Here is a 25,221-nt window from a genome sequence, read left to right on the forward strand (position 1 = left end):
TTGAAATGTTAACTCCTTTTTTCCAAGTTTACATGTTGGAGTTCCCACTGAGATTCAAAGTTGGAGCTGCCTAGCCTACTGCTAACAGACTCTAGGCAGGAGGTACCCAGTGAACCCATAGTGAGTGTAGGGAAGTCAGTTAGCAATTTGGCTAGGTAAGTGGACCACTCTCGAAAAAGGGCTCAATATCGCATGTTTGGGAAGATGACCCACTCTTTAATCAGGAGATAAAATGGGTATTATAGTTGTAGAGGGGCCCACCAGACCTAAAGCTTTTAGGGGCTGCGGTGGAGACCCAGAGCCTTTTTAAGTTAAGGCTGCTACAGATGGGCTACCACAATTCTGCAGTGCTGGCCCAGGGCCCCTGATGGAGCCATAGCCAGAAGCTGGGGTATCAGGGAGTGGCCTAATTATAAGTCCCAGTAGAAGAAAAGGGTATTTAGCATTTGATTTAGACCTGCTAGCTCTATTTAACTAGGGCCATTAAATATCTTAAGGTCTATTATCCAATCTGAAATAGCTAAGTCTGAAACTTCCCTCGGGCAAACTCTCATGGGAACCAGGACAAACTTAGGGTCTCCAACTTTCAAGCTGATTGAACTTGGGAGTCTTCAGATCTCATGTTTCCACCAACTTGGGGTTTCTAGATTCCAAGTTCACAAATGTTATCCCCTTCAAAGTCTTTTATTCTATGCATTTATTATAAAACTATACATTTATTCCAAAGATACAAAATGGTTATGGAATTCCTATTTTATTTCAAAGTCCACAGTTCATTCTTTGTATATCTATATTGGTAGCAAATCTTTGTCCTCAGCCAGTGGATTTTATTTTTGGAAACTGCCCAGAATCATTCAGAAGCACAGTTAATGAATAAAATGGAGGATCAAATTGGAGAAAACTCTTTTGTAGTCAAGAATACTACTTGCCTGGAAAGACATGATATTCTTTTTCATGTATAAGAACTTCCAGAAAAGGCAATCTCAAAATGTTTTTAACAGTGGTCTTAGACTTCTCTTGTTGTACATAACAAAGGACAACTTTATGCAGGTGTGGAAATTTGGGTCTGTTTGAGGATCAAGGTGTCTTTATATATTAAAAAAACAACAACACAACATTGAGGATAGCAGAGGAGCTTCACTTTAACCACAAACTTTCCTTCTATGATAAGGTTCTGTCTTTTCTTTCTTTAACAATAGTGCTGCTAGCCCACTTTCATCTGTTTCCAAAGTAAATGATCTATCTCCCAGCCTCAAGCTAGATCCACTGGATGACCAATGACATATCTTTCATAAGTCTATGAATATTAAAAAAAAAAGCAAATCTACCTCATTCTTTACATCAATAGACCAAAGACCTCTAGATGAATGTCAGTGTGGAAGCTTACCCACTTTGTTACTTATTAAACATATGACCTCATTAATACACTTCTTTTATCAGAGCCTTCTCAAAGAAATCACCCTAATCTAAGTGTTTTAAAAAAAAAAAATAAAACATTTTCTGTGTTTTCCTGCCCTCTAGTGGAAATCATTAACAAGCAATGAACAGCTCCAAAGGTAGCCTTAAAAAAAAAAAAAAAAAAAGAAAAAGAAAAGAAAAGAAACCAGCTAATCCAAAAATTGGATAATCAGAAACTGCATTATCTATAGTAACTTTACAAGGATGTTTCCCCCATTATTTCTTTTAAAATGTGGACAAGTTATCCCATCTATCTGAGCCTCAATTTCATCATCTATAAACCAAGGTAGTATCTTCCCTACCTAATTCAGAAGCAGTAGGTCAGTGATTCCCAAAGTGGGCGCTACCGCCCCCTGGTGGGTGCTGTAGCAATCCAGGAAAGCAGTGATGGCCACAGGTGCATTTATCTTTCCTATTAATTGCTATTAAAATTTAAAAAAATTAATTTCCAGGGGGCTAAGTAATATTTTTTTCTGGAAAGGGATGATAGGCCAAAAAAGTTTGGGAACCTCTGCAGTAGGTGGTAGAGTCTTGCCATAGATACTTAATTAGCTCTGAGACCTTGGCCAAGTCACTAACCTCCTCTCAGTCTCAAGTTCCTTACTTTCAAAATGGGAAATATTAGCAAGAATTTCATAGGGCTGTTGTGAAAAAATCAATACATGTAAATTGTGTAAAAATCCTTTATAAGCAGTAAAATACTATTTGTATTAAACAGTAATATCCATATTCTTATGATTTTTATTATTGCCATGATTTCAACAGTATTTTGGAAGGGGGAAATTTCACATAACTCTTTCTTTCTCTCTTTCTTTCTCTCTTATTTCCTATTTTCCCAGTTTTCTTCAAGCAGAACCTATGAAGCAGGACATTGGGGAAAAAAAACAAAAATATACAGAATCTTGTATGTCATGCAATAGTTTCTAACTATTATCATTATATAATGGATTTACAGAGGAGACCCATTTCTCACCTTTTGATGCTAAGTTGAGTATACAATTGCCTACACACAAAACAGGATTGAGATCAGACCTTGCCATCCGGCTTATGATGTGTCCTCCTAAGGACTGAACAAATAAGATTCTTTTACAATTTTGGTTGCTTTTATGATTATCCTACTTTCAGGAAAGCTAAACTAACTATTGATGGGAACTAATATTATTTTTCTAAGAACTGTAATTTCTATTTAACAACCTAAATATCAAATTAGAATCGGAAAAATATGGGCAGAGATCAGAGATTTTCTTTATGATTCATGGAAAGGACCAAAACAAGTCAAAGATCAGCTCATTCCATTCCTTACCTACAAAATAAGAAGAATGAAGATGTAGTTAGTGTTTTTTTCTTAAATATCATTCACTTCTGAATTAGAAAGACCTCATAAAAAAGTATTGAGTAGGAAGAACTCAATCTGGGACTAAACATGGATATAAAATTAGGTGAACAATCTTTTCAGGGCACATGAAAAACATCAGTGAAAAGTCTACAAAGGAATGGAACCATTTTCTACCCACTCTTCTTATATTAAATTACCTTTTCTTTTCCCAGTGGCTCAGAATACTTACAGCCATGTTTCTGATCTGCTGTCCAGCCAGAGTTCTCAGTTGCTTCAAGAGAGCTTGATAAGTTTGAGTCTTTTCCACTGGGAACTCTAAAATCATTTCAGTCAGGATTTCTTTCACCTGGGCTAGGCTACAGCCAGCACCTATAGTCAATCCTAAAAGCATTTTATCTTGATTAATAAAATGGGAATGCTTTTGATTACATACAAGGCATGGACACTGTGTAGCCTAGAGTTACAAGTAGAGGTATCAGGATATGTAGGGAACATGGTGGTGGAGGGAAAGGTTATGAATGTTTTTGACCCATCATATCTTGATTAGATAAATAAAGCAGACCAGCTAGCTGGACACTTCTCTTCCTGCAAGGTTGTTTTCCTCTCTCATATTTACAGTGTAAGCTAGTGCATAATTTCCCCATTTGGAGGATGAAAAATAAAATGAAACATTATTTATGTAACCACTGAATACAATGTAAACTTTAATTTGATGGTCCTATAGTAAAACTCAGTTTTAGAAGAAAATAGTAATAGTTTATATTTATATAACATTTAATAGTTAAAGTGTTTTATATGCATGATCCCATAACATTGTAATAATAACGTAGTGGACACCATAAGTATTTTAAGGTTTGTAAAAATATTTCCTTATATTATCTCATTTAATCCCTAAAGTAGGACTTAACTTGAAATCTTTCAACTTACTTTTTAACACGTTATGATATAATTGCTTTCCTTTGTTATCTTATTTTATTTCATACACTGAAAATTATCTGCGAAGGGATCCATAGGTTTTGCCATACTGACTTGGCAATTAAAACAGATAATTTTGATTATGTGAATTTTTAAAATTACAAACAAAACTAATGCAGCTAAAATTAAAACAAAAACTAGGGGAATACATTTTATAAGTTTCTCTGATAAAGATCTAATTTCTCAAATATATATGGAATTGATCCAAATTTATGTCATATATGAAACCAGGCCTGGAACTCTAACCACTGAATCACCTAGCTGCCCCTATACTGTATACATTTTGAATTTATTCATCTGCATTCTTTATTTCCCCTTAAATATGGCACAGGCTCTTTAAAGGGAAGGAATGGTTTGGATTTTGCCTTTTAAACCCTAGCACCTAGGATAGAGCCAGGCACATAGCAGATATTCAAAAAAGTTCTTGTTAACCTGAATTGAATTGTGTACTTGCAAGAAGCCAGCCAATTCTTTTCTGTCAACAACAATGCATTCCTAGACACTAATATCCTTCCAAAATAAATAATAACTTATGAATTTCTGCTTCCTGGAAATTCTGGCAAGTCCCTGGAACTCACTGATTTCTAGACCTAGAAGAGTCATGTATTGTTTAGTTCAGGGGTCTGCAACGTATGGCTCTCAAGCCATATCTGGCTCTTTTGAGGGCCAGATATGGCTCTTTCTACAGGAACCATAAAGTCAATTTTTTTTCAGGTGCTTTTACAGGAGCGCACACTGTGAACATTGTACGGCTCTCACGAAATTACATTTTAAAAAATGTAGCGTTTATGGCTCTCATGACCCCTGATTTAGTTCAACTCTCTTGACAGATGAGGAAACTGAGGCACGGGAAGATAACACCTATAGCACACTAGTGCTTTATGTTAGTACTCAAAGGCTTATTTATCTTCTCTACATAAAACACTTTTGTACATTTAATTACCCATTTAGCAATAATGGCCATTTACTTATGTTTCCAAAGAAAATAGAATTAGGCACCCTTCCCTGATTTGGATTTACTAAAGTCCCCAGCCATTATGGGTTCTAAGATCACAAGTCTGACAGTCTTCCAGCAGAGGGAGCACATGCCTTAACTTTGGGAAGTTGGACAGCAGTGCTTTTTTTTTTTTTTAATCATTAATGGAAAATGGAACATCCAATGTACTTTAAAATTTGACACCAATAAAAAGGACCCTGTTCTTTGGCTCTTGTAAAATAGATATTTATTTAGACTTCAAAGAGTGTTTACCCTGAGGTTATCCAAATAGCAATGGAAAAGAAAATCCAATTGGAGTTTAGAAAACTTGTATCTTTGTACAGCATAGGCTCATCCTCAGTTTTCCTAGACAATAACAACAAAACTTGAAAGCAAGAGCACAGAATTTGTCTATGGAATCTACATCATGAATGCCCATGGCTTTCTCTATAATGTGTGTGGTGGAAGGAAAGGCTAATCCCTAAGCAACAGAAACATATACATGATATAAAAAAGCAAGGCTTGCAACTAGCCAATTTGTGCATTTTAAACTATGAACTCATAAGAAACACCAAAGGTGCCCCTTAAGTTATATTCTTACCCAGAGTCAGGAGAAGGTATGGAATAATATAGAGAGAGTATTTTGAAAACAATAAAGCATATGTAAATGATCATTATTATCATCATTTTCTATGTACTCTAGTCAAAGTTTAAACTCTTCCCACTTTTGGTTACTCTTCATTGAAAGCTTTAAAGTGTTACTCTTAAAAATGTAGCTTGGCTTATCTCAAAATAAATGCCTAAAGGACATGTACTGTCAGGTTTTAAAATATGCATTTTATAAAAAGTAATATTTTAAAATGTTCCTCCATGCACCCCATTGTGTTGTCCCCTATGTTGTCCATCTTACATTGCTATGAGAGCTACTAAATAAGAATGTTTCTCCCAAATGGAAAGTAGTGATTTCCCCATCATTTACAGCTCTACACTGGCTTCCAGAACAGACTACAGGAGCCTTAACAAAAGTTAAGAGATTTTCTAACAGGTGAAGAAGATTCCTTCTCCTTTGCTTCTCCAAAAAATTCTAATTCTTTTCAATATCTTGATTTTAATATTAAATCATTATACTTTGGTTACCAGGAAAATATGTACATGCAGAGACATTCAGTGGTTGAAGGATGAATACTACTTTACAAATGAAATAAAATAATAAATGTTAAATAAAACTTCCCTACCTTTTTTTTTCAGTTTAATAATACCGTGTTGGGATTCTCATACAATCATAGGATAATGCTAATCTACCAGAATGAATTCTGACCTGGGAAGCAGTTTATGAAATTTATTTTTCTTTCTGCATTTCTGCATGTTAGGTAACTAGAGGAAATCCCTAAAAAGAAAATGTTTAATTTGAAGGAGAAAAACTGATGAAAAGATAATAGCAATTTTTGAGAATATACTATATTGCAAGGGTTATTTTCTAGAAGATAATGATCTACTGTTCTCATCTTTGCTGAAAACAACAGGAAAATCATATAAAGGAGAATAGAAAAGATAGAAAGATTTTCCTGATGGTGAAAATTGTTAGAAAAGGTTTCCAATAAATTAATTTCTCTTGAATATCCATTAGATATGGACATGGAACTGTGTCTGAAAGTAGATTGTACACCTTTCCCTGGAAGTCCTTGAAAATGGAAAAATTCTTTCCTGTTTGGTATGCTGTAGATGCAGTTGTATCTTAAGGCAGCAAGATGGCCAAGATGACACTCTTGGTCTTCCATGATATGTTCAAATACATACTGCTTTTCTTCACTTAATCACAGGCATAAATAATGCCTTAATATGTGGGAGCATACCTTTGTTTGCATCAATCATCACAACTTGGAGTTCCAATATTCTAGAGGGAGAGATAATAACTGGATGATAGACACCTTTAAATTTCATGTCGAGTCCTAAAAAATAAAAGTAGCACTAATGAAAAGAAGAAAAGTTACTATATTTCTAGAAATAACACTGTACCTTAGAAAAGGAAGTCACAAGGCAAACACACAAAGTTATATAAAACAATAATAAATTTTTAAGGTTTCTGAGATTATTTTTTGCATTAGGTATAAACATTTATTTTTTTTAAACCCTTACCTTCTGTCTTGGAGTCAATACTGTGTATTGGCTTCAAGGCAGAAGAGTGGTAAGCTACCCAGCTGAGCTACCCAGCTGCCCCCTATAAACATTTATTGAATAAGTGTTTATTGCTTGCCTCCTCTGTTCCAGATACTATTCTAGATGATAAGGAGAAACAAAGATAAAGAAGACACAGTTCCTTCTCTCAAGGAATTCATTTCATTATCTGCGATGATCAAAAGAACAAGAATGTTAATTTTGGAAAACAGAAACATTCTAGCTAGGTAAATAGGTCATATCTCCCTTTAAGAACAATAAATATTAAATATTTGACATGCTAAGCAATATTATTGTGGCAATCCAGTAATGATGAGTGACCAGGTATACATTTTGACTTTGGAATGGATTTGTTAATATCATCTTCTATTATTTTTTATTAGTCTCATAATTGTGATCCTGAATACAAGAAACGCAATTCAACTACTCACCCACAAAGGTGTTCCCCATAACGAGAGGAGCTTTGGGATATTGCAATTTGAGCTCCAAAAGGTCAGTCAGGGTTGCAGGGGAAATCCAAGTTACCCTCTCACCCTGGAACACCAGTGTTTTCTGTACTGGCTCTTCTGCCATTCTCTAACAGGGACACAAAGTTGATAATGCCCATGAATACTATAAAAATAATGAAAGGTAAATATTTGACTGAGGCTCATGAACAAAATAAGAATAAAAATAATGTGCTCTGGAGTAGAAAGTTAAGAAAACTGATCAAAGAAATGTAATGTAGTCGATTTATAATTAAACCTGTTGCTTTGTATACTTTGCCATCTCCTATGATATAAAAAACAAGCAAATGTAATTAAATCTTATTTGAAAAAAAGATGAATAAAATATGCTCCCAGGGTGATATATTTCAGGCCAGGTTTCCAACTCACAAAATAATCATTGCCTAGGTTTCAAATGATAGTAGAGATTATAAACAAGCCCTTCACAGTGAAGGACAATTTATGCTTGATTTTTCAGTTCTAAATCCTTAACCAAGTATTCACGGTCCTGTGTTGAGTATCTATTTGTTTTCCTTTCTGAGAAACTATTATGGAGGAAAAACTCAAGAGTCACTGAAGCTGCAGGTTTTCTAATCTAGTTTCTATGATTAATTAGGTGTATAACTTCTGGAAAAGACATTTTAATCTCTCTGAGTCTGAGTTTTCTCATCTGCAAAAAAGGAGAGTCATACTCTATGACCTCTAAGGTACCAAAGTTTCTATACATTTCTATAACATTCTATACATGTTAAACGACAAAGGGAGCCCTCTTTTTAAAAGAAGCTCATGATTATCAAAAATTCAATGTAAATAGTTCCATACCACAGTGGAAAAGTGCAGGAGAAATTTCACCAGTTAATTACAGCATGATGGAAGCGACTAGGAATGAAAGAACTGTTATAAATATTAGTAATAATAATAACAAGTGCTTTAAGGTTTGTAAAGCATTTGTTACAATAGCAACCCTTTAAGGTAAGTGCTATTATTATCCCCAATTTACAGTTGAGGAAATTGAAGCTGAGATTAAATTACTTGCCTAAGGTCATGCTTGGATGACTGTCTAAGAATATCTGAGAGAGTATTTGTGTTGAGCTCTTCTTGAATCCAAGTCCAGAAACTCAAATGGCACCTACTTGTCCTCAGAAAGACATGACAGCTGTCTCAAAAGATCTGAAGAATTACTATGAACATTACTTTGGGAGGTAAGAGGTTTTCCTCAGAGCAGAGTTTAGATGATCCCTTTTTAAATAGGTTAGAATAGGGTTTCTGTTTGGGGGGAATGAGTTGACCACTGAGATCCTTTCTAACTCTAAAATCTTTTGGTTATATGAAGACAGATAAGACATGTTAGGTGTGGGTCCATAGGGTAGAACTAGGAAAAATGAATAGAAGATGCAGAGTCATATTTAGGTTTGATATATTGATCCCAGATTACAAATCTAGAGTTGGAAGGAACTACAGAGGTCAACAATCCAATCTCTTCATTTTACAGATGAGAAAACTGACACCTTTTGAAGTTAAGTGACTTGGCTAAGGTGGTAGAGAGTCAAATTTTGAGCCCAGGTCTTCTGACATTCAATTCAGCGCTCTTTCCACTGTAATATGCTACTTCCAAGGAAAAACTACCTAGCAATAACCACTATCCAAAATCATAATGGGCTACCTTGGGAAGATAGTCAGGTGGGAAAGTGGTTAGAATGCCATGTCTGGAGTCAGGAAGTCTTATCTTTCTCAGTTCAAATCTTTCCTCAGCCATTTTATAGCTATATGACTCTGGGAATGTAACTTAATCCTATTAGCCTCAGTTTCCCCATCTGTAAAATGAGATGGAGAATGAAATGGCAAACTACTCCAGTATCTCTGTCAAGAAAACCTCAGATAGGGACATGAAGAGTTAAATGTAACTGAAAACAACACAAAAATAACAAAATCTTGGGAAGGCAGGAATCTCTTCCTTAATAGAGATCTTTTAAAAATAGGGAAAGATATTTTTGTGGAGATTCTTTTTCAGTTAAAGCATAGAATAGACAGCCACCAAGAGACCTTCCAAATTTAAAATTCAATGAAACTCTGTGGACCTTGGAGATAATCTCACTCAAATAACTTATTTTATAGACAAAGAAAATGAGAAACTGAGTGATGAGGTAGCCTATCCAACATCACACATATATAGGGTACCAAATAGTGTAATTTTAAGCTTTAATAGTTGAAGACTTTTGAACAATGCAAAATGGAAGACATAGGACTTGAACCTAGGTTTCCTAAGTATAAGTATAGGGCTTCTTAAAGATAAATTTAGGAAACATCTAAGAGGAAATGCACAGAATTAGAAGTAAAAGGAAGCTTAGCAGCCAAATCCATTCCTGAACAAGAATCCTTCAACAGGGTTTCCAAAAAGTGGCCATTCAGACTTTTCCTAAAGACTTCAAGGAAAGAAGAAACCATAATACATTGCATTCTTGGATAATTTTAACTGTTAGAAAAGTGTTTGTTTTTTTTTTATTTCAAGCCTAGATACTTATTTTGCAACTCCTATCCATTGGTTCTAGTTCTATTTCTGAGACCAAACTCAATCCCCCTTCAATAAGATAATTCCTCAGAGACTTAAAGAAAGCAGTAATATCTCCCTAAGTCATCTCTTCTATAGGCTAAACACCATCAATTCCTTCAATCTCCTCAAACATGATCTTGATGTCCTTCGCTATCGTAGGTCCTTTCACCATTTTGGTGCTCTCTTGAGACATCAAGATTATCAAAGTCCTTTCTCAGAACTGAGCACAATAGGGTCTTACCAGAACAGAGTTCAGAGCCACCATTAGATCCCTAGTCCTGGATACATAGACTCTTTGTCTGCCATTTCATACTGCTGACTCAAATCAAGTTGGCTATCTACTAAAACCCTGAGACCTTTTCCAGATGAACTATCTAGCCATGCTTCTTTGTACTTGTGAAGTATACTTTTTTAGCCTAAATATAAAACTTTACATTTTCCCTATCTTATTTTATTAGATTCAGTAAAAAATTCTAGTCAATCAGGGCCTTTTTTAAATACCACCTATCTCATCCATATATGTTAATCCTCCAAGTTTTATGTTAGTGGCAAATCTGACCGTACTATTTATGATTTTATCCAAAGCACTCATAAAAATGCAAAAAAGCTTAGGCCCAATCACAGATCCCTAAAACAGTTCAGTAGAGACCTTATTCTAAGCTTACACAAACCAGATTCTACATACTTATTTGTTTTGAATCCCCCTAACTATACCTAAACAACTTCTCTATCCTTCCCATAAGATAAGCATGAAAGAGTGACAAATACTTTGGCCAAATATATCTAATATTCTCCACATTTACCTATCCAAAGAAAAAAGCAGTTAGTCTGACAGTATATTTTCTTAAGGAAACAATGCTAGCTAGTTGGGATTGCTCCTCCCTTCCCTATATGGTGATTAATCACCACCCATGTAATATGTCCTATAGTTTTACGAGGAGTAATGCCCACTGGCTTATATAAACTCCATTCTCTCTCCTTTTTTTTTTTTTTTGAAAACAAGGATATCTCAAAGGAGATGTTAATAGGAAAACCATCAAAAGACAAGGAATTCATTTTATGAAAAATAAATAAAATAAACCACTGATTAATTACCAGTATTAAAAATGAAAAGGGTAAAATTACAACAATAAAGAAAAAATAATTAGGAGTTATTTTACCCAACTGTATTTCAATAAATTTGATAATCTAAATAAAATAGATAAATATTTAAAGAACTATAAAGTTCCCAAATTAACAGAAGCCACTGCAGTAAAATGATAATTGGCGTGGTTAGGAAATAAGTTAGAATGGGGCATAAAGCTGGAAAGAAACAGAATGCTTTGCAAGGGTCTTAGAAAATAAACAAGGAGGAAAGGAAACAAGACAGAGAAGAGTATAGGGGCAAGAGGAGGCAAAAGAGATTGGAAGGTCTGAGGCGATCAGAAAAACAAGAACTGGAGAGAGAAGAAAGAGAATTAAAAGAAATTGTGGTGTCTGAAATGGGAGAAGAACAGGAAAAATGAATAAGATTCTGATTATCCAGAAAAAGACTAAAAGAGAGAATCCTTCTGGGCAGAGTTCAAGGCACTGAATAAGGTGATTGTTAAGGTAGCAAAATGAATGAGGTAGACCTGGAGAACAGGAAGGAAAGGGTCATGATTGTCTAATCTAAATCTAATCTAAAGGCTGGATGGGATGAACTGACAAGAGTTCATCTTAGTTCAAGGCATAGCAGGCGATTGGACTACCAGTAAAGTTTGGTGATTCAGAGTAAAACCTAGCAGTCCCTCAGCTGGAAGGAGAAGAGAAAACAAGAAATACCTGGAAGAGTCAAGCATATTCAACCTGTGCCAAGCTAATTAAGCAATACAAGATGATGGGATATTTCCCAACATATTTCAACTGTATTTAGTTTGTAATCTGAGGATCTCTTGGACAGAGGAACTATTTGCTTTGTGACTGAATAGGTTCTGAGTGTGCTTTATAGCAATGGACATCATTAGCTCTGAAGAAGAGAAAGTAAGGGTAGTGGGGAGGCTATGAATAAAAAGGCAAGGACAAGAAAGTAAACCTTCCTCCTTTGCCCTTGTGGGTTCCCAAGGGTTGGGCCAGTGAAAAATCACTCCAGGCAAGGAGTGGTAGGAATGAGTTCAGGAGCTTCTGTTTTTGCACAGAAGATGGGATAGCACTGCTTAAAAGCAGAAATCAACTGAGAAATGAAAATTAAAGCAACTCTGAGATACCAGCTCATGCCTATCAGTTTGGGTCACATGATCAAAAAAGAACATGATAAATGTTGGAGGGAACATGTGAAAAATGGGACACTAATATACTTTGGTAGAACTGTAACTGATACAACCATTCTGGAAAGCAATATGGAACCAGGCTCAAAGGGCCATAAAACTATGCTTTGACTCAAAAATACCACTACTAGGTCTGTATCCCAAAAAATCAGGGAAAAGGACCAATCTGTTCCAAAATATTTTTAGCGGCTTTTTTGTAGTGGCAAAGAATTGGAAACTGAGGCATTGTCTGTCACTTGGGAAATGGATGAACAAGTTGTGGTATATGGTTGTAATGGAATATTATTGTGACATAAGAAACTATGAAAAGGTTGAGTTCAGAAAAACCTGGAAAGATATATATGAATCGATGCAAAGTGAAGTAAACAGAACCAGAAAAATGAGGTATGTGATAACAGAAACATTATATGAGAATCAACTGTGAAAGACTAAACTATCAACAGCAAAGCCCATTTACAAGGCAGCCATAAGAGACTCATGGTAAAAAAACGTTTTCCACAGTCAAAAAAGGAAGTATTGAGGTTTGATTGCATATCAAAGCATGACATCTTCCACTTTATTTCCTTCATAAGATTCTTATTGTATACATGATATTTGTCTTTTATCATGACATGAGCAATATGGAAATATGTATTGCATAAAAGTACTGGTTTAACCAGACTATATACCACCCAGAGAGGGAGTGGGAGAAGGGAGGGATGGAGAAAACCCAAATCTTAACTTTTCAGAAAACAGTAGTCAAAAATTGCTTTACATGTAACTTAAAATTAAAATTTGTTTTTAAAATTAAAAATTATTTTTCATGTAATTTAAAAGATAAATTAAAAAGGAAGGAAGGAAGGAAGGAAGGAAGGAAGGAAGGAAGGAAGGAAGGAAGGAAGGAAGGAAAGGAGAGAGAGAGAGAAACAAAGAAATAAACAAAGAGAAATCAATCGAGAAAAACAATATACCATGAGTTCAGGTGGAAATATAAGTTCTTGGGTTGGGTCCAAGGGCAAAAATTCTTCTTCTTTGTACAGTTTGGTACAGACCTAAAAAACAAAAATCTAATTAATCCACAAATAGCAACACTGAATTAAGTCAATCAACAAGAATTTACTAAGTGCCTTCTATGTGCCAGGTCCTGGGGATATAAGGACAAAAAGGAAAACATTACTTTTCCTCAAATAGCTTAGAATCTAGTCAGAGGAGATACTACATATATAGGTATACACAAAACAAATATAAGTGATTTGGGGATAAGGCACTGGGAGCTGAGTAGATCTAGAAAGATCTCCTATCGAAGGTGATAAGAGCTGGACTCCAAAAGAAACTAGGAATTCTGAGAGAGGAGATTCATTCAAAAAATGTGTAAGGATCTATTAATATTTGTAAGAAATTTAGCACAGTATCTGGTACATAACTGGAGCTTAATAAACAATTCTTCAAATTATGCCTTACTTAAGATCACATTGGCAGACATTGAACTTCAGTTCCATGTATGGTTGACAACACAATGAAGTTGTAAAGTTATATACACATACATATATGCATAAATGTGTGGAAAGAAAGAGAGGAGAGGAGAAAGACAGAGAGAGATTATTATGAATATGATCCAGGGTTTATATTCTAGTTGAGGACTCTCCTTAGTTACTATTTCTTGTGTAAGTCACATTGGAGCTCACAGTCAGTCCTTTATACAGATAACAGAGTTACAGTACCCTTCATTAGGGTGGGTACTGTTACCCAATAGCATACATTGCAGCAAATATCTTTCCTAACAGAGTTTAGGAATCACAATACAGTTGTCCCTCACTATATTGCAATTCACTTATTGTGGCTTCATTGTATCATGGCATATATATATATAAAATTAATTCTGTATCATGGAATTTTTGCTATATTGTGGGATTTTGTGGATGAATACTGTACTGTACACAATGAAAATGCAGTACAGCATTACCACTTGCACAAATTTACTAAAATGAGATTGTATATGTACACTATTGGCTGATGGAATGAAAAGTGACCAACCACAGCACTGTGTTCTATAACCTGGGTGCTTGGCTCATTGACTGTAGCATCAGTTTGTTTGCTCTCTCCACTGTGCCCATACGTGGGGGCCTCTAGAATGTAACTCCTGCAATAGGTGAGGGATCACTGTACTGCTATTCTTCAAGGAATGGGACTTGAGAGTCAATGAGAGGTGATCAACTGGGGCTGGAAGATAGGCAACTACTTTCATAGTATTTCTTTTCTTTCTTCTTTATCCTATTCCAAGCCCAGGTGTTTTATTCCAACTCATGGTAAGAGACAAGTACTACTCACATATTGCAAATGATTACAACTAAAAGGAGTGAGAAAAATGGAAAAAAATTACTTACATCACTTTCATCCTCAGATTCATTTTCTTCTTGATCCAAGCAACATTTTCCTGATCCTTTCATTTGACAGCAAGATGACTCCTAAATAAATAATGAATTAATTAAAGATAACAGAACTCTAGAGCTAGAAGTTGACCACTACCAATTATTTAATTCAGTACTCCAACTATAACCAGGTCCTTTGTGGCTGGATTTGAAGAGCACCAGAGGATCTCCCAACCAAAAAACCACTCCCATTCATATATTGGTAACCCCTCCCTTCACAGAAATAGATGAGACTTCTTTGGACCTTTGTCCTAAGACCTCTTCCAGTTCTAAACTCACCAGTCTATTGGCTCTTTTTAAAAAACCCCAAAACTACTAATACAGCTCATAGAAGTTTGAGCGATTATATGGTCCAAAATGACAGTCTAGCACTGGGAGTTAGAAACTTTGAGTATTGTGATAGCTCTACCATTCACTTATTAGGGGTGTCACCTTAATGAAAGAAGGTAAATAATGTTACAAGAATGGACTAGAAAAAGTCTCTCTTCCCCTTATTTTAATAACAAGCAGAATTTATAAGTATTTATCAATGTGTTGTGCTTAGAAGTTAAATGCACTGTGTGAGGATACTGAGGGCCTGGAGAATGAAGTTTCCTCTGACAATGAGTAGGCTTGTTGTTAAGGCCAGGTACCCCAGGAGATGAGTTATTTACATGGCTTCTCTTTTCTTTCTGATATATAGATCCTATAAATGTCAACCAGAGTCATCGTCATGATCACATGTAGAGAAAGCAACTTAAATGTCCAATTCAATGGAAATTTTTATTGTGTATCTCAAATGTATGTACTATTCATATGAAAACATGACAAAATGACACCCCCAGCTTTTCCTGACAACAAAGTTCATTATAAAGAATGGAGTCTGATCCATTTTCATTCCATTCCCTTCAAACAAACCAAACCATAGAGGATCCATTTTTTTGCCTTTTTCATGGCAAAAAAAAAAAAATGAAAAACAAAAACAACTTAACCATTGATAGGAAGATAGGGACCATACAAGACTCTGCTAAAACTGGATTTTCTACAGGAAACATCAGTTTTCTGTTTAATGTGCTTGATGTGATATTATTGAATTTGGAGGATGTTGAATTCACATACTTACAGTGCTAAAACTTTTCCCACTTTCTATAATTGGTCGATATCCAGTACAGCGACACAGGTTACCTAGTTGAAAAAGAAATGCATATCATTACAACTCATACTTTACACCTCTGCATTGCAGTCTTTCCTTGTCATGAAGCCAGTCTTGATGGAATGCTATGAGGACTACAACAAAGTGCAAGAAGCAATTTTTCTACAAGGATTCAAGATTAGTGGAAGGAAGGCATTGGTAGTAGGGATGTGAGGATGAGGAGGAATAAAGATACTAAAGTGAGAAGAAACAGAATATTTATATTTTGAATATAAAATACTTTTCTTAAAAATCTTCATCATTGGAATTCTTTGAAAACTAAATCATAGAATACCCATTATTTTTGAGAAAACAAATGGAGAATATAAATGTCTATATATGATGACCACTAAAATAAATGAGACCAACTGGAATAGTATTTTGAGCACCCTGGGAGTGAATAAATAATTTACTTACATTATTAAAATATAGCTAATATGATTAATATTTCAAGATCTTGTAGGAATGTCTATATTAATCCTTTAAGTAGTTGCCAAGAAAAATGTGGTTTATTTTTTTAAGGTCACATGCAAGAAATTCTAGTAATAGCTATTAGACACATCAAAATATAAGGTGAGGGGTGAGATTAGGAGGATATCTTCCTTCCATGGATGTTTAGGCCAGATAAAAAATAATATTAGTCTAGTACATAGATGGGTCTCTGACATCATTAATATGAAATCCCTATTGGAGTACTGATTATGAACCTGTTATCTGAATAATTTCCTAACAGAAAATTATTTGGGAGACAAATGACACCATATAGAAGGTGTAAAAAGGAGTCCAAAATTCCAAATTACCCCCTCCTCCATTGTTTCATAGTGTCTCCCTTGCTACTTTGCAAATAACCTGGGAAGGGAGTAAGCTGTAGAGTTCCATCCATGTGGGCCAATGTCTCCAGCTACCCTAGTGTGATTACAGGACCCATTGCACTTTGTCATAGAGATGTTAATTACTTGCAAAATCACATGCAGATCAATAGTTAGTATTTTTCCTGAATTAGAGTTAAATCCCCTAATAATTAAAGGGAACCTCAGAGATCATAGAATCCTATGATTGTACACCTAGAGCTATAAGAGATCTTAGAGATCAACTAATCTTGCCCACTCCTCTCATTTTACAAACAGGAAAACTAAGACCCAGGTAGGGGCAAAGTGAAGTAGTGCAGTGGACAGAGCACTACACTGGTAGTCATAAAAATCTAAGCTCAAATGTGGCCTCAGACATTTATTTGCTATGTGGTCTTGGGCAAATCGCTTAACCTCTATTTGCCTCAATTTCTCATCTGTAAAATGCGGACACACTGGAAAAGGAAAGGTAGATGGGTCTCTAACATCATTGATAAGGAGTACAGATTATGAACCATTCATAAACTCTAGTATCTTCATCAAGAAATCCCCATGGACAAATTCAATGGAGAAACATAGTTGGACATAACTGAATAACTATTGAATGCTAACAAGGCTCAGATAAGTCAAGTGAACTTATCCCAGCTCACTCAGATGGTAAGTAGTAGATCTGGTATAAGAACTTAAGTGCTCCAGTACTCATTTCATTGCACTTCATCCAACACATAACTGAATAGAAATCTCTTCTACAATATTCCTTACAAGTAGTCATCTGGCCTCCACTTGAAGACATCCAGAAAAGAGGAATTCACTGCCCTCTCAAAAAGCCTTTTCCAGTTTTGGTCATGTAATAATTACAATTTATAATTTAAGAGATTTTTCCTTATGTGAACCTAAATCTACCCATTGCTTCCAGTCTACTTCTCTGGGAATAAAACTTCGCTCTTACCAGATAAAGAGTAATAACTGTATTTTTTGCTTTTTAAACACTTTCATTTCATATTAGAATCAATAATAAGTATCTATGCCAAGAGAGAAGAAGCCTAAGGGCTAGGCAATGTGGGTTAAGTGACTTGCCCAGGGTCACACAGCTAGGAAGGATCTAAGGTCACATTTGAACCCAGAACCTCCCATCTCTAGACCTGGCTTTCAATTGACTGAGTCACTCAGCTGCACTCCCCTGTATTTATTAATAAAGGAGGACTATAAAACTACATTTCTCATGTTGAAGGTAGAAAGTTGGACTGTCACACATCTGAAATTCATTTCCAAATCTGAGATCCCCTGTTTTTATAAGTCTGTAATACTTTCTCCTTATGTAATATCTTATAGTTTACATAGCACTTTTATAAGCCATTATCTCATTTAATTCTCACAGTTCATTTAATCTTACCCTATGAAGTAGATCAAGCAGGTATTATTATCCCCATGTTACAAATGAGGAAAATATGGCTTAAAAAGAGGTTTGGACCCAAGATTATGCAGCAAGTAAGTGGCAGAGGCAGAATTTAAACTAAAATCTTCTAAGACTAATAAGAACATAGGAACATAGATATAAAGCTAGAAGGAATCTCAGAGGTCATCCATTCCAACTTCCTCATTTTACAGATGAGGAAACTAAGGTCCACCAAAAGTTAAATGACTTGCTCAGTGTCAAATAAGAAGCGACTGTGGAAATACTCCTAAAATCAACATATCTATTTTCCATGTGCCACCTTACTATAAAGATTCACAAAACACAGAGTAAGCCTGTTTACAGGAAAGAGCCAATCAGGAGCCTACAGTGAGTCAGAAGTCTTGCTCACTCCCAAACACCTTCATGTTGTTTGCTGGCTGACCTCGCTGAGCTGTCCATCTTGTGCCCTACCTGAAGTAGCCTTAAGCAGATTTAAAACAGCCTCATGGCCATTGCTATAAAGGATCCTGAAAAATCCTGCTTCTGTGTTCCACCTATTCCTGAAAAAGACTGCCCATTCCCCATCCCCAACTCCACCCCAAACCACCAATTGTGATTTTCAAGTTTAAATTGTCCTTGACCCCATTAGGCTGTGGGTTCTATTGTGCTGGGAATATGGATGTCCCCGATATGCATACCTAGGGTCTTTTGCTCTTAATAAATCATTGTTGTCACCTCAACTAGGACTCCTCTGTATCTGAGGGGTGGGTTACTTGGATGACACAACCCAGGCCAGATTTGAACCAAAGTTCTCTAATTTTTTTACCTTCATACCTTAAGCTTTCAATTGAAAATGTGAGGATTTCATTTATTGTAATAATTTCCTACATATAAAACTTAGATACTTCTGATGTGTTCTGAAAACAATTCCAGGCAACAACAAAAGTAAGGGTAGTGCTGGTGATGCATATGAAGTTTGACAGGGAAGTTATAGGAAGTGGATCCTCACTATGTTGATGATAAAGAAGAATAAGATTTGGTTTTCTGGCCTGCAATTCCTGATAGCAGACAGTGGAATGAGAAGAATGTGTTTGGGAAAAGATTTATTGCCCTTAACAAGACATATTCAAATTAAAATTTTTAGATTAATAAAGGTCAGATAATAGAGAAGTATAAAATTAGGTGCCATGGTGGGACAAAAGTAGGAAATAGAAAGAAGGATGAGTGGAGAAGCATAGAATAATTATTAGAAGGAAAAAATGAGGAAGGTCAGGAACAATAAATATGGCTTCAGATGTCTATATGGCAATTCATATAGTATGAATAATAAAGTAAATCTGACATATTCACGAGACTATATAATAGATATCACTAGGACTTAGGATCACAGAGACCCATAGGAGGATCTCTTAGGTAGGTACCTCATCATTTCTCTCAAATCTTCCCTTCTTCTGAACTTCCCTATTATTGATGAAGGTATCACCATCCAGGATTACAGCATAGGTATCATCCTCAATTCCTCACTCTCTCTCCATCCCCATATCTAATCTGTTGCTAAGTCCTATCTATTTTATCTTTGTAACATCTCTTTTCTATATGTCTTTTTCTTTAATGACATTAGCACAACCTTAATGCAAGCCTTTATCACTTTACATCTTATATACTGCTAGAACATACTCTATTTGGCATTCAAAGTCCTTAATCTGGGCCCCTCATACTTTTCCAGTCTTTTTCACTTACTCGTCCCATGTAACCTGCAATCCAGTGGCAATGGCCTCCTTTCTGTTTCTTGCACAAGAAACTCCATCTATTGACAGTGAATTTACATATCCCCTGTGCCTGGAATCTCTCTCTCTCTCTCCCCATTCAAATTTAAACTTCTTAAGGATAAGGGTAATCTTATCTTATTTTTGGCTTGTATTTGTGCCTCTAAAGTCTAAATGATGTCTCAAAAATAGTGAATGATTAACAAATGCTTGAATTTTTCCTTTCCTTCTTTATGGTTTGCAAATGTTTGCATATATTACCTCATAATTTTTTTCAACAACTTGAATAAATACTTTGAAGCCATATTTACAAAATCTGCAAATAGCACAGAACAAAAAGGAATAGATAATAAATTGGATATCAGAATCAAGACTCAAAATGATCTTGACAGGTTAGAAAATAGCCTTTAACAGGGCTGAAAATAATAAGTAGAATTAAATAAGGATGAAAGCAAAGTTCTGTGCTGAAATTCAAAATATTAATTGCACAAATACAGAATAAAAACTACCAGGTTTTTTGCATCTCAGGTAGTTCATGAGTCAAATTGCAGTATTTGGCTACCAAAATATTAATGTGATTGTAGACTAGAAGTATGATATCCAGATCAAAGTGAGTAATATATAGTCCCACAATATGCTGCTTCTTTGATCTGAATTATTTCACTTCTAGATGCCCCATTCTAAGAGGGATATTTTTTGTTGTTGTTTGGGTTTGGTTTTTATTATTTTATTTTATTTTTTCTAGATCATAATGTAGATACAATTTTAATCATTGCTTTCTGGTAGGGGCAGAGTAAAGATGGTAGATTAGTACCAGCAAAAGCTGAAACCACTCTGACAATCCTTCCAAACAATCTTTAAAAAGCTCCTCAAAACATGAGCCAAAAACCAACAGCAAGATGGAGTGACAGGTCAAAGAAATATGGGAAGAAAATGGAAAAAAGAAATAAAAGTAATACTAAAAGGAAATAGCTTAAAAAGCAAAATTGGTCAGCTGGAAAAAGAGTCACAAAAGTCCAATGAAGAAAAGAGTTTCTTTAAAGACAGAATTGACCTACTGGTAAAAAAGGTAAAAAAAAAATCCAGTGAAGAAAAAGTTCCGTGAAAATAGAATAGACCAAATTGAAAAGGAGGATCAAAAGGTCACACAAGAAATTCAGTCTTTTAAAAACTGGATTTAGCAAATTGAAGCTGACTTCATGAGACATCAAGAAACAATAAAACAAAATCAAAAGAATGGAAAATGGAAAAAAATATGATATCTTATTGAAAAAAAAAACAACTGACCTGGAAAATAGACCCAGAAGAAACAATTTAAGAATTATTGGACTACCTGAAAGTCATGACAAAAAAACAAAACATAGACATCATATTACAAAGAATTATCCAAGAAAACTGTCCTGGTGTTCTTGAACAAGAAGGTAAAATAGAAACTGAAAGAATCAACAGATCACCTCCTGCAATCAATCCACAAATGACAACTCCTAGGAATATTATGGCCAAGTTCAAGAGCTCCTAGGTCAAGGAAAAAATACTGCAAACAGCCAGAAAGAAACAATTCAGATATCATGGAGCCCCTGTCAGGATTTCACAGGATCTGGCAGCTTCCATTCAAAAGGACTGAAAGACATGAAATATGATATTCTGGAAGGCAAGGCAACTAGGTTTACAACCAAGAATAACCTACCCTTAAAAACTGACTATATTCTTTCAGGGGAATGTATGGTCAGTTCATAAAATAGAAGATTTCCAAGCATTCCTGAAGAAAAGCCCATACTTAAACAGAAAATTTGATGTCCAAATGCAAAATTCAAGAGAAGCATAAAAAGGTAAATAAGAGAGAGAAAATATTTAAGGACTTCAATAAGGTCAAATTGTTTATATTCCTATATGGAAAAATAGTATTTGTAACTCTTAAAAATTGTAACTTAGAAAAGAAATTTAAATGGGATAAAAATTAAAATCTTCAGTTATTTTGATTATCATTTAAATAGATTAGACATGTATTTCCTTTTCCAGAGGAAAAATAAAGGCAAATGAAGAAAAGTTATAATGAGATAAATTTCTGTTCTATATGAGTAGGAGCTTCCTAGAAAATGAAACTGCCTAAAATGGAATGGACCACCTTGTAAGAGTGAATACTCAGCCCCTAGAAATAGTCTAGGAATAAATGGACAATTGTAAAAGGGAATGCCATAAACCTAGTCCGTGAGGTCACTCAGCACAGAGAGGATTTGCAAAGTTAACTGAAATCCTTCATCGATAAGTAAGCGTGAACATGTAACAATCAGAAAGTCAAGTAGGCAATACAGAAAACACAGTGGAAAGCAGTGTGAGATCTATATTAGTATATAGTATTTTAGAGAAGTTTGCAATTGCCAGACATGGAGGTGTTTACTAAATCTTCAGACACATGGAGCCTGTTTTACCATCTGTAGACATATCAGGCTACAAGGTTTGTTTGTCAGATATGCCAGGAGGAGGTCACTGGTTGGCCTTTATGAATGGAAAGTTGAACTAGATGATCTTTAAGACTTCTTCCACCTCTGAGATTTAGTAAGTCTATAAGTACAAATAAGAATTCTTTTTTAAGAATCACTAGGCTAGGTTTACCAAATTTGATACCAAATCTAAAATATAAGTGTATGTATTTATGTAAATGTGTGTATATACATATATATACATATATATATATATACATATATAAAGATCCTCAATATTCCCATGTTTAACTTTTGCAACTTCAAGCATGCACATGATTTTATCTTAGTGATTGTATTACTACCTTTGTTTTTCTTATAGTAGGAACTGTGCACATTTGAGGCTGTGTCCAGTAGAGGAAAAAAATTATAGATACAATGCAACAAGTCTGTAGAGTGACTAGTATCCTATCAGAAGTTTCCTAGTCTTAAGTCAGCTGTTCTAAAGTAAAAAGCTTCTCTGACAATCATTGCATATTTACCATATTCGTCTTTAAAATTCAAGTTTTGTGTTCAAATTATGCCTCCAAAACATAGTACAAGTTCTTTGGGACTTAATCCCAAGCATGCAAAGTCAATGTTGTAGCTTAGTGAAAAAAAATAAATATGATCTTAGACTAGAAGTATGATATTCAGATCAAGGATAGTGTTAAGATAGTTGAGGGACTTGATTGTAAAGATGTAATCATTAAGAAAGATAAAGCAGAAAACCCCTGATGACAAAGGAGCTTTAAACCTTCCTCAGGTATATGCAGGAAATCAGATAACACAATTAAACTTCCTGTAGAATCTCCTCAACCAATCACAGTGTATTTCTTCAGGAAGATTAGCCTCTTGGCACCAATTGATATTCAATTAATGATACCTAAATCAACAATATCAGAATAGCAATGATAATTCAATAACACATCTGACTAATGATATTACTGATGGTTAAGCTCAACTTCTGGGAGTAAGACTGGATCTTCCTCTGACCCTTCAACTTGCCTTAGAACTTCCTTAAGGCTGACCTGTTGCCAAGTCAACCAACAAAAAAGGTCAGTAGCTGGATTGACGTTTATAAACAAAATGTACTGGTGTTAATCAAAATAGCAAGTAAAACTGAGAGAAGGGAAGAGGGTTTTTAGGAATCCCTGAATGAAGTTTGATCTAAGCTCTAAATACTAAATCTAACAGCTTCAGAATGTTGATAGCTGAACTAACCAGGCCCACTGGCCCAGGCAGGCCACTGGTCAATCTGGCCTGCTTTAGTGGACACTGCTTGCCTATAGACAAATTAGATGGTAGCTTAATTGAAGATAAATAAATGAATAGATGCTTGGCTGCTGACCCAGGGTTAACAATCCCTGGGCCAGACGAAGAATATTTAGTTGGTTGAAATATATTTTTGTTCCCCAAGAGATTGTTGGGTTTGTCAATGAGATGTTGCTATTGGTCAGCCAAGATAGATAAACCTACCTAAGTAATCTAAACCCATGTTCTCCACACACCATCCTGGATCCCTGGCTCCAAAATGAGTCTCTAGGTCCAGTCTCTGCCTCTCTTAAATAGGGCACAGCCCAACCGATGATTGGTCTCATGCCCCAGGATGTGTAATGCAAGGCAGCTAACAGAAACTTTTTGCTTCTGTAATTTCTAAAGTCAGTTAAACATCTTAGAATGTTCAGAAAGTCAGTTAGAACTTAAAGCGATAAATAGAGGTGAAGTTCCAACTGATGGGGCTTTTGCCTTCTGGCTTTCGCTGTGGCTAGAGGCTTTTGCTTTGGCCTTTTGCCTTTGGCCTAATTGCTTCGGCCTTGGCCTGTGCTTATTTTGTTTTGGGGAAATTTGGACCTATCTCATTTCTCTGGACCTCTCCCTGATCTCCCATCTCCATCCCTCCCCTTCCCTGAATTTCCTTTGGGTTCTGGTTAGAAGGGAGGGCTTGTTGATTGAACATTGTGGGTTTTAGTTTCTTTAGATAATTGGAGTATCCTCAAATAAGTTATCCCTAGGTTTGATAAAGACTTTACTTAAAAGGCAGTCAAATCTTCCTGACTGGGAGAGCCGGACTCTCTCTGTCTAAACCTCTCCACAACCCGTCCCCCACCCTCACCCCTCTCCCTAGCAGCAGTTAGAAAACCCTGAACCCCCTCCCCTTCTGAATGACCCTGGTATTAATAAATCCCCTTGTTACCTATTCAAACCCGGTGGTGAGTCATTGTGTTGAAAATTAAGACAAGGGCTCAAGAGGAAGGAACCATTTTCCTTTATTTCTTGAGAAAACTGGGGCATCCATCTTGGCAGGAAGTAACCACCTTCAAGACTTCCTCCAGCCATCAGTTTGACTGACAGGGAGGAGCTCTCTTGACTCCTCCCAAAAGAGACTGGAGAAACTAACAAGAGAAACCCAACCTAAACATTTCTTACTGGCCCTAATTTACTCCCTGTATTCTCTGTCTCAAGCCTCTGGGAATAAACCTGTTTGAGCTGCCCTCTCCTACCTACCCCATTTCCCTTATCTCCTATATATCTTCCCTTACCTTCATTCCTCCTCCAATCACTTTATAATCTCCCTTATACCCCTTTTATCCCTCCTCACACCCAAATTGCATTTCCTTTGACCCTACTCAGATTATTTACATATTTATTTCTTGATAACAGATGGCATCAGGAATCTCCCAAGATTCCAAGTGTCCAACTGCAAACTGTGCCCACAGGCATGGCTTCTTGCAAATCCTTGCAAAACTTAACTTACAATGGTGACATGTAGTCCCACAATATGCTTCTGTCTTCATAATTTTATATCTGGAGCATTTTTTTCACTTCTACATGCCCCATTTTAAGACACATCTTGACAAACTAGGATGGCTATAATTGTTATTGGCCCACATTTGGTGCTACTGTGTTAAGAAAAGTGTATACTATCAGA

At 35.6% G+C, this 25,221-nt stretch overlaps 1 protein-coding gene across 1 annotated transcript in view; it reads right to left on the reverse strand.

Moving 5' to 3' along the window:
• The window catches only part of LOC123241403 (aldehyde oxidase 3-like), a 119,115-nt gene that overhangs the window by 76,597 nt on the left and 17,297 nt on the right, over positions 1 to 25,221 (reverse strand). The window contains exons 6-12 of the mRNA XM_044669060.1: positions 15,752 to 15,813; positions 14,605 to 14,685; positions 13,192 to 13,272; positions 7,352 to 7,496; positions 6,599 to 6,694; positions 3,024 to 3,175; positions 2,432 to 2,525 (exon numbers count right to left, since the gene is read on the reverse strand). Of these exons, the coding sequence (XP_044524995.1) occupies positions 2,432 to 2,525; positions 3,024 to 3,175; positions 6,599 to 6,694; positions 7,352 to 7,496; positions 13,192 to 13,272; positions 14,605 to 14,685; positions 15,752 to 15,813 (711 nt within the window). The remainder of the gene's footprint in view (positions 1 to 2,431; positions 2,526 to 3,023; positions 3,176 to 6,598; positions 6,695 to 7,351; positions 7,497 to 13,191; positions 13,273 to 14,604; positions 14,686 to 15,751; positions 15,814 to 25,221) is intronic.

The sequence above is a fragment of the Gracilinanus agilis genome, chromosome 3 (genome assembly GCF_016433145.1).
Source record: "Gracilinanus agilis isolate LMUSP501 chromosome 3, AgileGrace, whole genome shotgun sequence".
NCBI lineage: Eukaryota > Metazoa > Chordata > Mammalia > Didelphimorphia > Didelphidae > Gracilinanus > Gracilinanus agilis.